Source organism: Argiope bruennichi, chromosome 8 (genome assembly GCF_947563725.1).
Source record: "Argiope bruennichi chromosome 8, qqArgBrue1.1, whole genome shotgun sequence".
Taxonomy (NCBI): Eukaryota; Metazoa; Arthropoda; class Arachnida; order Araneae; family Araneidae; genus Argiope; species Argiope bruennichi.
Window position 1 is genome coordinate 109,036,486 of NC_079158.1, and position 17,849 is coordinate 109,054,334.

The 17,849-nt window shown below is 31.1% G+C and overlaps 1 protein-coding gene across 1 annotated transcript in view; it reads right to left on the bottom strand.

The window, feature by feature from the left end:
• The window catches only part of LOC129980536 (long-chain fatty acid transport protein 1-like), a 49,591-nt gene that overhangs the window by 16,129 nt on the left and 15,613 nt on the right, over window positions 1-17,849 (bottom strand). The window contains exons 5-8 of the mRNA XM_056090875.1: window positions 17,278-17,347; window positions 14,946-15,147; window positions 13,359-13,551; window positions 382-525 (exon numbers count right to left, since the gene is read on the bottom strand). Coding sequence (XP_055946850.1) covers window positions 382-525; window positions 13,359-13,551; window positions 14,946-15,147; window positions 17,278-17,347 — 609 coding nt within the window. The remainder of the gene's footprint in view (window positions 1-381; window positions 526-13,358; window positions 13,552-14,945; window positions 15,148-17,277; window positions 17,348-17,849) is intronic.

A 17,849-nucleotide genomic window follows, 5' to 3' on the forward strand; every position in this document is an offset into this window, starting at 1 on the left:
CGCCGATGGTACGACCTCGATGTTTAGTAACTTACACTCTGTGGAGAGATTGGGTAATATAGGAACGAAAGAAATTGGCAGAAAAAAAAGCATTCGTAATGTCTGTGGAGCTTGTGCTTAGTATAAATATACAAGATTATCATCAAGATAATGAGTTTTCAGCAAGTATAAAAAGAACTCCATTTGCAGAATATTTCTCATAATTTTATTGCAACAGCTAATGTAAGCAACTACAGGTTCCTTGTCTTTTTTTATTTTCAAAAGTTTATTTTTTGCGGACAAAATATTAATTCTTATTTTAAGTATATATCAATGATCTCTTTATCAGTGTAATGCCATTGTTGGTATACACCCCATACTCATACATTTTACCAATCTTACCTGGTTTGCACCGAATGCAGAGGCCTTTCTCATTTCGGATGGGCTCCTGTGTTTCGGGGTCAACCTTTATCAGTGCTACAGGGTACGACCGGTTGAAGATTCGAGGAACAAAGGCAACGGCGCCTCTTCTTTCAAACATATTCACTGAAAAAAAATTCTGGATTGCAGATTATTGCACAGTTTATTACTATATTTTGCTTGATTCTACGTAACACAATGCATTGTTCTGAAATAATAGAACATTTTTCTTCTGATAGTTTCTTTGACGTGTACCCTACTGTGATCAGAAAGTATCCAAAAAGCTTCATTTAGTAGATAAAAAATAAGCATCCTCTTCTATATCTATAATTCTATTCTCTTTTATATATTTAAACAAACAATTTTTGTATGTGTATATATGTAATGATATTTTAAACTCTTAATTTAAACCAAATTAATTTCCAAAACTTTATCTTAATTTAGCCCATAGTAATTTCATTCTCTTATTCCCTGATACTATTCCACTTTCTGTTTAATTAATTCAACTGAATCTGTGTAAAAATTACTGCTCAATCACTTCTACGTATCAAATGAAAGTGATCCCTTCGGTGCCCTTGTCAAAGGTCACGTATATTTAATTGGCGCGTGGCCGGAAATTCCATGTTATATAAGCCTAGTGATCATTTGCTTCTTTCTCTTCTTTACTTCTGCTTTTGTGACGCACTGCGCCTTCTTGTAAATAATCATGCCTGCCTCCCGAGAGAGAATAAAACGAAATTAAAAATACAAAGTCTCTTCACTGCTTCAAACCTGTCTTCTGCTGCAACCAAAAATAATGTTATATATATATATATATATATATATATATATATATATATATATATATATATATATATATATATATATATATATATATATATATATATATATATATATATATATAAAACGCGATTTTACTCAAAAAAAAGCCTTTTTTTATAATTAACTATTAGAATAAATATATTTAACTTCGCTTCAAAGTGAGGGCAGTGCAGTAGAGTGGTCAAAACAATATTGAAGACGCCTGTGTTACGGGTCAGCTTGAGTCACGCTTTTTGCTTTGTTTTTTTTTTTTTTTACTTATGTATTTATATTTAATGTTTTGGCTTTTTAAGTGTACCTATATAGGCGCCTTACCTGAACGCTATTTTACACACACAGCAATTAGAGCAATTATAGCTTTTTTCTATCTGCTCTCATACTGACAAATATCATATAGTGCCATCTCGGACCAGATTTCCTTTTGGTAAAACTAAGTGTAAGCTCAAAAATCTAAATAATGATAGGTAAACTGTAAAATGAATAGTGTAATATAGCAGATAGTTTCGAATAACATGTTAAACTAAGTGCAATCATAGATTTTTTTTAATTAAATGACCAGTTCATATGTACGTAAGACTGAAAAATGTATGTAATCAATATATGTTTTTTTTCTCCGAAAAGTTTTACAAAAAAAAAAAAAAAAAAAAAAAAAAAAACCCTTCTGAATGAAGCTAGGTTTTTCAGATATTTCTATATAATTCTGTAATAAATATCGTCAGTACACTTTCGTCAAACATATTTAAGTTTTCTATAAATAGCTGGCAACAATCAGACATTTATTTTATTTATCTTTTGAAAGTTTTTTTGCCTATTTACTCTCCGAATCTAAAATTCTTATAAGCAATATTGCCAAGTATCAGAAAATATCAAGTATTTGAACAATAAACGGAGATATTTCAATTGTGTATTCACAACTAAATAAAATTAAATATTAAATATCTTAATTTTATTACAATTCATCTATTATTTTATCTATAATTTTGTTACGATTTTTTAAATATCGAAACAAAATTTAAATACGGATTATTATACTGCTGTTTCAAATCTTTCAACCATTCTTCGCAAGTTAATTTTGGTCATCGGTCCTCTACGTAACCGTTTTAACCGCCGGTAAGCGCAGCGCTGGCATTTTCATCCCGCTGATAAAACAGCTTGACTAATTAGGCACTTTCACGTAGTGACAACGCAATCGACGGGCGAATTCTTGCAGAATGATTTAAATTCCCTCAATACTTCCTTTTATTTTCGATGACATGTCACATGTACAAGTATAAGCAAATTACATAATAAAGTTTTCGATCGCAGCGCCAGGATTTCCCCTATCGCCGTTTTTGCTACTAATTTTTTTTTTTTTTAGATAAATCGAAACCGCTTACTTTAATGAGTATGGTGGCCAAATTTTGTTATATTTCGTCCAGTACATAACACGCTACAGGGCTCTGAACACCTCCTGTTATTTCTTGATCACCCTGTCAAACGAATTGAATTTCTCTTTTTCTCTCTTCATTTTAGATGCTTTTCATGTTGTATTTATTGCACTTTCTTTTAGAAATAGGACACTATTTCGATCGTATAGAGCCACATAAGTTTATTCGTCATTCGATGGTTCTATCGACACAATTAAGGTCCTTCTGCTTTTGTTGTCGCAATCCCACAGTTCTTTTGTGGGGGTGTAGTTGTATTCATTATAGCAATGATAATTGAATAAAAATATTTATCTCAGATGCTGCTGCCGGCATTGATAGAGGTATGTTACGGAAGGTTTGGTGTAGGGTTTATACAAAAATCGACTTTTTGAAAAACCGGTTTTCAAATTCGATATTTCCAAAAAAACCGGTTTTACCGGTTTTTGAATTTTTGTCAAAAAAAAATTGAATGGGGAAAAATAAAATATTTTTCCCTATTCTATTTTTTCCATTTTATTTTAATTTATATAAAATAACAAAAAATGAAATCAATATCAAAGTCAAAATATAAAAAACAAAATTAAAGATTACATATACATAATACTTACACAAAATAACGAAAACTCAAACAAAAATTTTAAATAATATTTATATTATTTTCACTAATTTTAATTTCTCCTAAGAAAATAGGATTTTAAAAAACATAAAATATCCACTGAACGGTGGCTAAATCTCGTTCTTATTTTGAACACAATATTGCCTGAAATTGAAAATACTCGTTCACTAGTTACTGAGTTTGGCATCAAATTACAAATCTAAGTTTTTTGTTCTTTTATTCGTTTGTTCAAATAATGAAAATTCAGCTTTCAGTGTCTTTGGATTTGTAAGTTTTTCTTCAGGGTCTTCAAGAAACTAAACAATTATATTATTTCCGACAATTATTTTCATATGATTATGTAGATTGCTCATAAATGATCCTTTGCAACTCAACATTTTATTACAATGATTTCAGATTGGCTTGTCTATCCCGACCTTTTTGAAAACTATCCCAAACTTCCGACTTACTCATTTTTATCTAAAAATGAAATTAAAGTTATTGAATTAATATTTTCGACGTTTATTTTACAATTTTATTATTTTAACTATTATTATTAATGCAATTTAAAATCATCTAATCTACACATTTTCTAGGAATTTTGAAAAAAAAAAAACACATTTCTTAATCTAATTCCGATGCTTGCTAAAGGCATAATTTATGTTAAAACGTTGCGAAAGAAAATATGGAATATTTTAACACCCTGAGTTTTATTTAAAATTCCATTAAACAGAAGCCAGAACTTCTTATTTTACACTAATTTTTGATAGAAGAAATTTCTCTAGTAAAATTTAAATTTTAAAATGTAAAATAGAAAATATAAACATAAAAATTAAACATACTTAATACTTACGTTACTTTTACCGAATATAACTTTATATTTTTGTTTTCAGTTTTCATCTTCACAATATTAAGCAAACCTGTCGTGACTCGAGATGGATCGGATTCTGTGACCCCATTTCGACAATTCCATTTCATTAAGGGGTGAGACGCGGAACGATAAGCACATTTGACCTTGGATTTCTCGCATTAGATACTTTTTTAGTTCAATTTTTTTTCTCACGTGTATGTGAGTGTTATGTCATTTCTGACAGCATTTTATTTTAACTGAGTATTTCGTATTGATATGGCTAGTTTAAGATGGTGTAAAAAAGCTTTCAGGAGTGGTCTGAAGAAAATTTCATATGATATCATTAAATACTGTGATCAAGAAGCAGAAAACGGGGAATTATTTATTCCTTTCACACGTTCTTCGAAACGAGCCACTCAAATTGTTGATGTTTCTATTAGCACTGACTTCATACCGATAGACAAAACATCCGACGAGAAGCAAGAGATGAACTTAATCAAACTTTTGTTTCACCTAGAAAAAAAAAAGTGAAAAGGGATGTTCATGAAAAACATTAATTGACGAATTGGAGGCGCAATTGTGCAGTGCACAAGCACTGGCCAACGCAATTTGTAACGTTGAAAAAATGTGTTTGCTGCCCGTTGCATAGAATGAATAGCAAATCAAGTAAGTTCAAAATAAATTTTTACATAACAATATGAATTCTTAAAATCGGTTTTCTTAATTTAAAAACCGGTTTTCGAATGTGACAAATTTACACTAAAAAACCGGTTTTTTAAAACCGGGTTTGAAAACCGTCAAACCCTAGTTTGGTGCATATTGTATTACAGATTACTTCAAATAAGAGGGGTTGTCAAAAAAGTAATGAGATCTCTGTTGTCCTATCTTCAAGGCTCAATATAGGCATAAACTGTTTTATGTACATACATGTTATGTTATAAGGTCTTGGTTTCAGACGTTTTACAAAAAATCTTTGATTAATTATTGTATCGCGTCTGGAATCCGAAACTCCTCTTTTTAGGGTGTATCACACCATGGATTAGGGCCATGAGAAGGGTAATATACAATCAATAGAATGTGAGCATTTCCGGAGATCTTTGTTAGGCATTAACCTTCGTCCCATTTGATACGTTTTCTTTCAATTCTTATTCTTTCTATCTGGTTATTTAGATTAGTTTATTTGATTTTAATTCGAAATGTGTATTTATAGAGCACAAGACTAGCTCAATTTTGCGGATTGGCGAGGCTGATTAACCTCAACAATCGGTATTTATTGTAGGCTAGATAATAGGTGTTTATTGTATTACTAACTAAATGTAAATATATTTTTCTTTCATTTCGTACCTACCCGGTGAAATGAACACCTTCTGGAAAATGCGTGCAAGCGTGGAAGGCTTCCATACATGAGAATAAGCAATATTGGGTTGTCTTTGCATTTGTTGTTGTGGCAAAAAAATGGTTGATTTAAATATCGATGAATGCTCGATCTTCTAGAATCATAGACATAAATAAGAGATTATACCACATTATGGTAATTTTCAAAATTTTTTCCTCAAACAGACACACGATTCAAGCACAAATTTTTAGTTCAAAATGAATTGATTGAACTAAACTATAGTTTAAAGCCACATTCTTCAGGTAACTCAAATATAATGAGTGATTGGCATTTTCACGGACACATGGATGTTTTGTTAATGCTTTGGAAGTCAACATTTTCGGTATTTTCTTATAGAAACTTCTTAACAGCCCACAACTGTTGTGAATTTTAAAGTCTTACCTTAAAACATTCTCTAGCCCTGTATTGGTTTAGATATCACTTAGCATTTTTTATATGATCGAGATTGCTTGTTTCTCTGCAACACAGAAAAGATGACACAGAAAACGTACCTTTCAAATTTCAGGAATTACGACTTATGTATGTGCATGTGTGTGCGTGTGTGTAATAATATTTCTTAAATATAAATTAATTCTTAATTGATTTCCTAATTTTTATTTTAAAATATCCCCAAATAAGTTCATTCTAAAATGCTCTCTTATTCCTGATCCAATACCCACTTTTTATTTAATTATTTTTAACACACGTTATAAAAAACTAAAACATTTTCTCATTCTCCGAGCGAAGGAATAAAAATCCCTAAGTCATAGAGCATTCTTTTAAAAAATACCTAAAATTCCCTTTCCGCAGTACACCACAAAGAAATCCCCATCAAAATCTTATTATAAAGTCATCGATGGAAAAAATTTCAGGCACTTCGCTGTTATATCGCGATGCAAACATACGTCAGTTTATAATCGCCTATTTCCTGTATAAATATCTTATTCTCGGATAAAATAAACCGAATTTAAAATTTAAAAAAAAAATTCTTCTTTTCGGCCACGTAGCTGCAAAATTATGTTTTACGCACACGCGCATACACAAATAAATGCAGCGTGTCTCAGAAAAGGGGAACAAGCGTTTATTTCCTCTATTATTACAATTAGACACGTACTACCGACTGTATAGTTTTATCAATTAAGGTACAAAGATGCATGAAAATATTTTAGTTTTTTAAGAAGGGTCATTATAGAAAATTACAAAATTCACATTTTTATGCAGGTCCCTTGGCAAAAATGTGCCAATGAATAATTTTTGTATTCTGATCTATAAGGACTCAAAATTTCATGCTTCCAGTTGTAAAAATTGTTGAGACATTAAAATACAAATTTTTTGACTCAGACCATTTATCCGTACCTCTGATTGGCGCTTGAGCGAGGCTTTCATTATCATTCTAAGGAGCATTATACAAATCACGAAAGATTATTAAAATTACAGAATCAGAAAATAAAAACGCATTTATTAACGCATTAACGCGTATTGTTAAACGCATTAAAGCATATTGGACCGCTGTATTTTTAAGGCATTTGAATTAAATGTGAATAAAATAACAGACACAAGTAAAAACTACTTAAAACTTTTCGTTCATTATTATAAATAGACTAAATTTAATAAATTAGTGGAAAATGGAATTTAAAAAATAATAAATTTAAAAAAAAATTGTTTTAATTTCACTCCTAAAATAATGTCAAAGTTTTTATGCCTTATATAATAAAAAAATTATTATTTTTCTTAAACAAACATATATAGTTTATAATAGATCATCATTGCTGCTCAAAATATCAAAACTATCCATGAAAAGAATAAATATCACAGGCATTTGATATGTGTTTTCCAGCTATCCTATAAATAGGACACGTCCGATATCCGATTTATTTCAAATCGCCCATATTTCTAGATCGCATTCCTTGAATTTAGGGAACAATATATATTTTTACCTTTTCAATCTAGGGGACAGGGAGCAACAAAATGTTGGAATGTTCCAAACCTGTTGAGGCATTTATCACTCCGCTGGACCAATTTCTTTAACCCGTCTTGGTAAAAATCAGGTCCCTGGCTACTGAGCCCATTCTCAGTACCTTTTTGAACATCACCGTCGGATATGAATCTTGTTTCGGATAAGTGTTTCTTCAATGACGGGAAAAGGAAATAGTCATTGGGAGCTAAATCGGGGCTGTATGAGGGGAGTTGACTCCAGACCTCCCACCTAAACGTTTCCAGCAATCTCTCTGCCCTTTTCGAAAGAATGACACCATCTCGCCACCTGTTGTCTACTCATTGCTTCGCCCCCGTACACTTCAGCGATTTGTCTGTGAATGTCCGATGGGGCCACATTCTTGGCCCACAGAAATCGGATCACGGCTCGCACCTCTGTGCGAGACCACTTCTCTAGACGTCTTGCCATTACTGTCGCTGCTTCAGGTGTCGGTACTAACACTATCTGTTCGAACGACCGGTCTAAGACAACTAGCGCCATCTGTCTCCACTCTGGGCAACAATATTCCCATCCACAATTTCTACTTTCCAAATGCTACTGCTTGTAAACTTTTTTTTGGATCATCCCACGTACTATTGCACATATGCTTGTGAAACTTATTTTTAGTGCTTTCTTGACTTTCCATTAGTTCAGTTGCTGCTCTATTTCGTAGTTGCGAATTTGCTACCCATTTTTCTTGTTGTAAAATGGCCAGGAAATTTCTAACAGCGGAGGAAGCACTTGAATAAGTGAATTTTTTATACGATGAAAAATTTGATAATCCTAAAATGACAATTATTCCTTTGGAACCGGATGCGGTCAGTGACATAGAAGAAATAGACAATTCTTTCACAAATTGTAATATAGATGAAACATGCGGTGATCCTCAAACTTGACATACTGCTGGAACTATACAAGTTTTGTCAAATATCTGTGAAGAAATTAGATTTGACACAAAACCACATAAATGGAAAAAATGTAAACCAGAATTTTCGCTTTCACCATGTGTTTTTCCCCCCTCTTAAGATCATCAACATATTGCAGGTACTATATTAGAAAAAACTCCCGTTGAACTTTTTCACATGATAGCCAATGATATGATATCGCATACAGATACGGTGACTAATCGATATGTAGCACAGAAGAAAGATCATTCTTTTGAAATCAACAAAAGTGACATCGAAAAGTTTATAGGCAATCTTTTTAGAGTGGTTATCATATTTTATCACGTGAAAAAATGTATTTGGAAAATGTTTCGGACACTGGCACAACTTTAGTAAATAAAACTAAGTCCAGGAAACAATACAGTAGCATAAAAAAATACCTACATTTGAATGACAATTCGGCCATCGACAAAGAGGATCGTTATTGCAAAATTCACCCATTATCAGAAAAACAATATTGCACTGCAACAATTTGGAATATTTTCAGAAAATATAAAATTAAATAATGAAAATAATGAAAGAATGTTACGCTATTTAGGCAAGCATGGTTGTAAGAGGTACATGAAAAATAAACCTGTAAAATTTAGATGCAAGTTATGGATATTAACAACTTATAATGGATATCCCTTCGTTATTATTCCTTATCAAGGTGCTCAAGAAAAGTTTATGGAGCCACTTTCTCAACGTGCTGTGGAGTCTTTGCTCTCTGTTGTGAAAAATCTTAAGTCTCATTGGATATATATGGATAACATTTTTACTTCACATGGGTAACATTAACATTTCACAGGTCAGTAACAATAAGTTACCTTGATGAAACAATTCAGAGAAACAACATTATAGAAAGAGGTATGCTGCAGAATAATAAAGGATTTCGTCTCCTAAATTATGAACATTTATTATTAAAAAAAACCTAGAAGGTCACCAAAGACGATGTCAATTAAAATCTTGCTAGGAAAAAACTATTACACTTTGAAAAATGTGTAATGTTAGACTATGTAGAGATTTTTTTTCGGATTTCCATTTATAAACTCTTTTTGGTAAGGTAAGTCACTTTGTAATTTTTAGTAATATATTAGACCATTGTACTATTTACTAAATAATCTGTATTTTTAAAAAATATTTTAAATTTTTTTTATATGAGTAAGATCCTTGCATTGATCATGTCTTAAAAATTTCACGTTTTTCCTATGTTTGTTTTTATGAGTGGTCCAATATGGATTAATTTGCATAAATTTTAAAAAAAATGATCATATAATACATTAATTGAAGTGCTTAAAAACTTTTTAAAAATGAATACCTTCGACAAACTTTACACAGTAGCTTTCTTTTACCAATTTTTGTACATATGCGGCAGAGTTCAACATTTGTGACCTAAAGACACTCTTTTCGATACTGCCGGCAAAAATCTGAAGCATGCACTGAGAAAGTCAATTCATCTCTTAGTCAAGACATAATGTCAATAAAAACTAATTGAATATACCAATCACCCTTCAATATATTGTTATACAAAGCGGAACCAATCAAAGAGATTTTAAAAATTCCACGTCTCACATTTATTTAAAATTGCCATTGGGGCTGAACTTCTAGTTCGAAGAATGGATTTTTATCCTACCCTATTAGCATAAAACGTTGCACAATATTTCCACGTTGTTTTTCGATATTCTGAATTCTGACCAATGGTTTGAAGGGGTAAATTTAAATTATCGTTGCGTTTCATGAATACACAATAATTTATTTGATAGTGAAGATTGTGACCTGGGTGAAATGACTTGAAGACACAAGTTGTCTTTTATGAGGTTTATTAGTAACATCAACAACAAAAGGCACATGAATACGCTATAGTGTAGTAGACCTAGAGAACGACACATACAATTTCTCGGGAGAGAGAGAGCCGAGATCACACTCCCCCTAGTACAGGAGTCAAGTTCGCTTCTACTGGGAAAAAAATATACTAACATCAACAGGGAGACCATGTGATATTTACATGATTGGCAGCTAGTTCCGCCTAGGAAGATCACGTGGTTAACTGAATTCTTAACAGAAGGTATTGTAACAATGTTAAGCATCTTAAGACCCAAGATAGGAACCCAAAAATTAATAATTTTGAACTGCATACCTCAAAAACGAAAGATTGGATTTTATCTTAGGTGGAACCCAATTGTAAAATTTTAGATGTCGATCGCGTAATTATCCGTATAAATGTTGTATCAGATGGATGCCAGTTATTCCATTGAAATAATCTCTACATTGGCTGTTTTGGAATATTGAGTTCTGAAATGACTGCTCTGTCACTAGTATGAGGACAAAATGAAAAATAAAGAAAAATTTCGATTTCTGCATCACATGTATAATATTTCGTTTTACCCATTCCTTTCCATGAAAATAAAGTTTCCTGTAGTTGGTAATCGCTAAAGCGTTCTATAAGCTTACATCCTAAAAAAAAATGCCACGAATTTGAAATACGGCGTTTGTATTTTTCTGTAACTAAACCGACACTATATATACATGCAAAATAGATCTTCAGCAATTCCCTTGTTGAAAAATAACATTCTTTTAGAAAGCAAACAATTGCTTACAAAAAAAAATTATTTTTCTTGTCCGAAATACCAGTATTTTTCTGAGATGACTTAAAGATATAATTTCTCAAGATTCACTTCTATTCCTCAGATATTCGGAGTTTTGTTACTCTCGAGCATTCAAAATTAACATTATTCGTGGTTAGAAATTTGTTTTCATAGATGATGATTGATTGAAGTGCTACTAGACAAATATTTACAATTATATACAAGTTCACATTTCTGAAATAAATGTTTTTACCTAAATTTTTGATTAGTCCCTCTAATTTTAAATATAAGCATATCTCTGTTTTTAAATTTCGTTCTAGTATTTCCCGAGATTGCCACTTTTCGACGATTCTACCACGTTAAGGGATGAAAAGCGGGAGGATGAGCGCGTTTCCGGAATTCTTCATGATTCTTTGGCTATGATTTCTCTCCATTAGATACATTTTCGTTCTTCTTTTCTTTCCAAGGGATTGTGAGTGTCGTATCTGACCATATATTTTATTTTATCTAAAAAATTTATATTGCTTATATCGCTAGTTTAAGTAGCAAAAAAAAAAAAAAAAAAAAAAAAAAAAGAGCTTCTAAGAGTGGCACGAAGAGTATAACTTATAATTAAATGTGATAGAAATTATTTACCATCGTCAACATCAAAATGTTATCAAAAAATTTAATAAAAAATAAAAAAGTGTTTAACATAAAAAAATATTACTATTTTGTAAAAGAGCGAAATATTGAATTTTAAGAAGAGAAATCTGTCCTTAATTCATCATAATTTAATGTGCATGTCCTTCCAGTAAATAAAAATTGCTTTTAAGTATTTTATTGTAAATTAGCACCTTTTTCCGACAATATTACATATTATCAGCAGTTGTTCCGCCTCCTAAGTTCGCGTATAATCCGAGTTAAACTTATTGATAAAAGTAAAAAATCTTCTTTCACCTCCCCCCCCCCATTTTTTTTTACTTAATAAATGCATTCAGGCGCATGCGCAAATGCACGGAGGATCTTTGAATCTAAGAATGAACAGTTTACACAAAAATAAATGCAACACAAATGTTTTATTTATGGGCATTTTTGTGCTATGTGGAAGCATAAAAATTTAATTACTTTAACCTTTTACTTTAAATATTTAAGAATCAAAAATCATACCATTGTCCACATTATTTAATTAAATATGCCTTGGTGCACTGCAATTTCAAGGAAATAAAAGTTTACGCACGATATATATATATATATATATATATATATGAATGTGACATCCATTTACGTCGCATACAAGTTCAAAAGAGGCAGAAATTTTTCCTTTCAGTGATTTTACTATTAGATTTTGATAGGGATTTCTTAGACACGTGTCAATTTAAGATAGGGAATGTGTCGACACGTGTCGATTTAAGATAGGAAGATAGGGAATTTTAGGCATCTTTAAAAGAATGTCGTAAGCATTAAGGATTTTTATCCCTTCACTCGAAGCGGGTGAAAATACTAAAATCAGCAGTTTTATAGAGTGCTTGTAAAATGAATTAAATAAAAAGAAAGAATCGGATCAGGAAATAAGAGAACATTTTAGAATGAAGTTAATACAGGGCTAAATTAAGAAAAAAATTTGGAAATTAATTAAAATTTAAATTAGATTTTAAAAAATCATTACACACACACACACACACTTTATATATATATATATATATATATATATATATATATATATATATATATATAACATTATTTTGTTTGAAGCAGAAGGCAGGTTTGAAGACATAGAAGAAACACTTGTATTTTTAATTTCGTTTTATTCTCTCTTTAATATCCATCTCGGGAAAGCAATTTATTTACAAGCAGACGCAGAGTGGAACAAAAGCAGAAGTAAGAAAAGAAGGCAAAAAGGGCCGAACAAATGATCACTAGTCTTATATACCATGGGATTTCCTTTGACAAGGGCAACGGAAGTATCACTTTCTCTTGATACGTAGTACTGATGGCGCATTATTTTTGCAAAGGGATTAATTAAACCGAAAGTGGAATTGAATCACGAAATAAGAGAATATTTTTAGAATGAAGTTATTATGGGCTAAATTAAGATAAAATCTTGGAAATTAATCAAATTGAAATTAGAATTAAAATATCATTATATATATATATATATATATATATATATATATATATATATATATATATATATATATATATATATATATATATATAACCTTATGTACAAAAGCTCATATAAATACAGATAGATAGAACTCTGGAACATAATGAAATATATTGTTATTCCTAATGCGATTAGGACAATCATTAGAAGCAATATTTCAACAACTGATACGAAGAATATAAAAGCATCAATTAAAGAAATATCCAAATATTTTATTAACAAAGCTATTGTAGCAAAATGTTAAAATAAAATGAATTTAAGAGCTTTGTGTTTTCTTACCCAAATTGGTATTTCCCTCTGTTCCTCCGTAGCATTCAATGATATGTTTGATCCGAAATCGGTCCTGGAATTCCTTCCATAAGTGTGGCCTGAATCCAGATCCAACCATGATACGAATAGTATGTTGTTTCTCTTCTTCGCTTACAGGTTGTTTCAGGAGATAGCGGCATATTTCACCGATGTACTGACCGACCTATGAATTTGAGATGTAATAATTAGTGCATTCATTTAGTACTTTACTGCTTGTCTAATAATACATTTTATTTCCGAAGAATGATAAGCAAAGGCTGTTTGGGGCTGTTGCGGAATTATGTTATTATAAAGCGGGAAATAATCATCTGAATTGGAATTTTATCCTAGAAATCTCTAATTAATAATCTGAAATACGATTATTTCCTATATATCACGAGGCAAACATTTGAATTAGGACTATTTCCTTTAAATCTTGAATTAATTATCTGAATTCGGATTGTTTCCTAGGAATTAGGATTACTTTTAGGAATGGATTTCGTTTGAAATTTGATAGAAATCTACAAATTTGCTGTAATGTGCATATATCAATTTTCATCTGTCTAAATATCAAGCATTTTTGCATAATTATGCTCACAGACAGGAAAACATAATGCCAAGAAGTATTCTTCGGATTCAAGGAATTCGGTAATGTGAAAATTCGTCAAAATCTTGAATTCGCTTTTTTTTTAACTTTTACTACTATTTTAATTTGTATACTTTATACAAGGAAAATAAAAATCATTTTCCCGCTTTCAGCTACTTTCTTCACATACTTCCGGATCTGCTGTAGTTATCGGTTTCTTCTCTTCCGTCATCTGCTTCGTCACATCCTTAAATTAGAAAATTCGTTTCTTCGGTCCTCTTTTAGGAGACATCATATGCGCATATAAATGATAGGAACATAAAAATTGATAAGTAATCTAGAAAATGAAATTGTAGATTTGTATCAAAGGTCCAAAGATCTACATCGAATGTTATTGGTCCAAAATGGGTAATTGATTTCTTTATCCTGTCAGAACATGATCTTGCTTTGGTTTAAGGTTTTTGAAACCACAAATTTCTCGGGTAAAAAATTGGCGATTTATCGCCTTTACGCCAGCCATCGATTTTCCGCTTTTAGGGTCATTAAAAAAATGATAAAGACGGTTGTCACATTTAGCGATTTATCGCCTATAAAAAATTACAACTTGGCGCGAATGTCCGCCATATACCCGATTCTCTGGTATGACCAATAAAGCCACGGTAGATTAAGAACTAGATTAAGAAGTTATCGCCCGAAGAAGCAAAAAGTAGAGAACGGAAATAAACACAAAACAGCGAAGAGAGGTATCAAAGGTAGGTGTGTGTGTGTGTGTGTGTGTGTGTGTGTGTGTGTGTGTGTGTGTGTGTGTGTGTGTGTGTGTGTGTGTGTGTGTGTGCTCGCTCATATTCTGGCGTTGAGAAAAAGTTTTGGAGAGCTCTGGAGATTAAAAAAACCCATCGTTTTTCTAAATATCGACGATATATCTATATGACGACGCTACACTTGCCATATTTTTCATGTAGCAATTGTTGTTTCAAGAAAGTAAATCTTACCGTTGCTTTATGTTTTACGGCTTCTTCCCAATAACTGGAAGCTGAGAATTTCTTTCTCAAGATCATGGAACCACCAAACTGCAAGATCGCGGATATAAATATCACACCTCCAGCAGTGTGGTACATCGGGAGAGGATTGTAAATAACTTCAAAGTCGTGGAACTTGGCTAGAAACCGAGGCATACATCCACACATCAGGAATCTAGATTAAAGAAATTTTACTATTCGTATGATTGAATTGTTATTATTGCATACAATTACATTGGTTGCTCTAGTGAAAAAAAAACATACACTTTCACAAAACTGAACTTTTATGAGAGATTATAAATTAATTACGAAATGTTAAGAATCAATAGCTGGTGTAAAGAGAAATGGTAAAATACCAAATAGTTAGGATTACATGTAAATTCCATTTTTTTTAGTATTTATAACGATAAAATTTGAGATTAAAGAACTTAGGCTAATTATTTTGTCGTATGCAAAATAACGAAAGTATTGTAAAAATTTCAAACCCAAGAATTTGTCAAATCTCAGCCTTCCAAATGTTCCTTGAATTCGAAAAAAAAAAAAAAAAAAAAAAACACCTTTTTTTTTTTTTTTTGGCATTCTTTTTGTGAACAGAAAAATTCCAAAATGCTTTATGAGCTAGACAGATGAAATTTGATATATGGGCAAGACAAAATTTGTAGATTTGCATCGAATTTTGAACGAAATCCATTCAGAGAAAGTTCGCTTGTTTCGTTATTCGAATATAAACAAAACTGGTTAACTATAAAACGTCGGGAGCTAGATAATTAAAATTGATACATAGGTTTAGCATTTAAAATTTATTCAAATTTCAATTAAAATTCTAATCAAATTTCAACTTAAATCTGTCAAAATATTTACCATTTGTTGGTTCTGTACATCCATTTGTATCTAATTGCATTAACTGATAAACCCAATGATTTACATCAATGGCATTCGGTATGTTATCGTATGACTATATTTTCCAGATCATATCGTTTGGTTTCAATCGGCCATCGTACCATTATGTACCATCGTACCATGAACCATGATCGTACCATTTGGTTTCAATCGGCCGGGGTAAAAGGATGTCCAAAATAAATTTCACTCGACGGATTCTGCAAAATTGCTAGATTCATGCCAAATCTCTATATCTCGTAACTATTGTTCGCCAATGCCATGCAAGATCTTTGCGCCCTTATCCAAGGTCCACAACTTTATTGCGGAGAAAAGGGGATAAAACTTTTATTAAAGAGTTTGCCAGAAAGTTTGGGAATAATATAGCAGCTGGTTTTAGTAACATGATCGTAAAATACAGTTTTATTAAAATGCATCATCTTGTTCATAGTCATGTGCTACATACTTTTAAACAAGTAATATATAATAAAAAATTAAAGTCAGTTCCTACTTATTTTCTTGTGTTATTTATATATATCTTATATTATTTATGATCGGGTGTCGTGTCAGTAATCTCAGAGCTTGGCACAAACTTGGGGATCATTTGGCGACATGGCGACGGATTTGGCGAAAAAATAGAAATTACTGGACAAATTTAATTAATTAATTAATATTTGAAAAAAACTATATTAACATCAAGTGTCATCCACTACACGTTTTAAAAAATGTATTTGAACTTGAGTGGATGAGTAAAAAGTATTTTATTAACGATTGAAAATTTGAACAAGATATATAAATAAATATATATATATATATAAAGAGAGTGTGAACTAATAGTAGGAGTGGAAAAATGATTCGAATCAACAGTTTGAAAAATTGTAATATGGCAATATTTTAGGGTTAATTAGTCAACCGGTAATTAATTTTTAAATTTGCTATTAAGTATACTACATAACTTAATTGAATTCAATTTCAAAATTCATTAAATTTAAAGACAATTAAAAATGAAAGATTAATAAAAATTATTCTGAAAAAAATTGAATTAATAAAAGGCGTGGAAACGAATACACTGAAGTCATAAGGTGAAACGTTAAAATTTTAATTAATTTTTAAATCAAAATGAAATTATTTCTAATAATATCGCCAGGTTGTCTGGAGATAGCAAAATATATGGCAAGGGGAAAATAATGACGAATTTGAAGATTGTTGATTTGTTAAATGCTATATTGTTTTTAAAGCCAATTTTAAAAAAAAATAATTAAGTAATTTAAGAAGCAAAGTGCGAACAAAGTAAAAAGGAAGAATGCAAACTCTTTCTGTCCCAAAATCGTGTTGGTACTTACTTCAATTAACGAAAGTAGCACACATACACAATACAGGTAAAACAATTAACAATAGCTGAAGAAAACAAATTGAGAATATTAATTACCTGCGATGCCTGATGATAGCTGCTTTTGGTAATCCGGTAGTTCCAGAGGTATAAACATATAGTATTTTATCTGAAAGATTGGAAAAAGAAATTAGCAGCCGTAAGAATTTATAGTACATTGTTTCAAAGTTTTCAATAAAGCCAAATTAGTTTTCGTCCCTTTATAAAGGCCCAGTGATAATGCAAAAGGAACATAGGATCAGTTTCTCATAAAGTTTCTGTGCATTTTATAAAATATCTGGGAGATCAAGCTTTACTTAGTGGGTTTTTTCTTTGTAAAATCGTGCTTTTTGGGAAACAATATTTAGATATACATATGAATATTTTTCAATCTTACCTCATCTCACATCCATCAGCGCCATCTCACAAAATTTTGTTGTACCAGTAGGTTATAATCCTATGGCAACAATGCAAGCACTATTAATATTTACAAGATGGCGCTTTATAACATTTCCAGTATGAGAACAGATAGAAAAAGGATCTAATAATTAGTTATAAAAAAATGGGGGGGGGGTGTAAAATCGCGTTTTGACAGGAAAGACACCTATATAGATAAACTTAAAAAGCAAAAT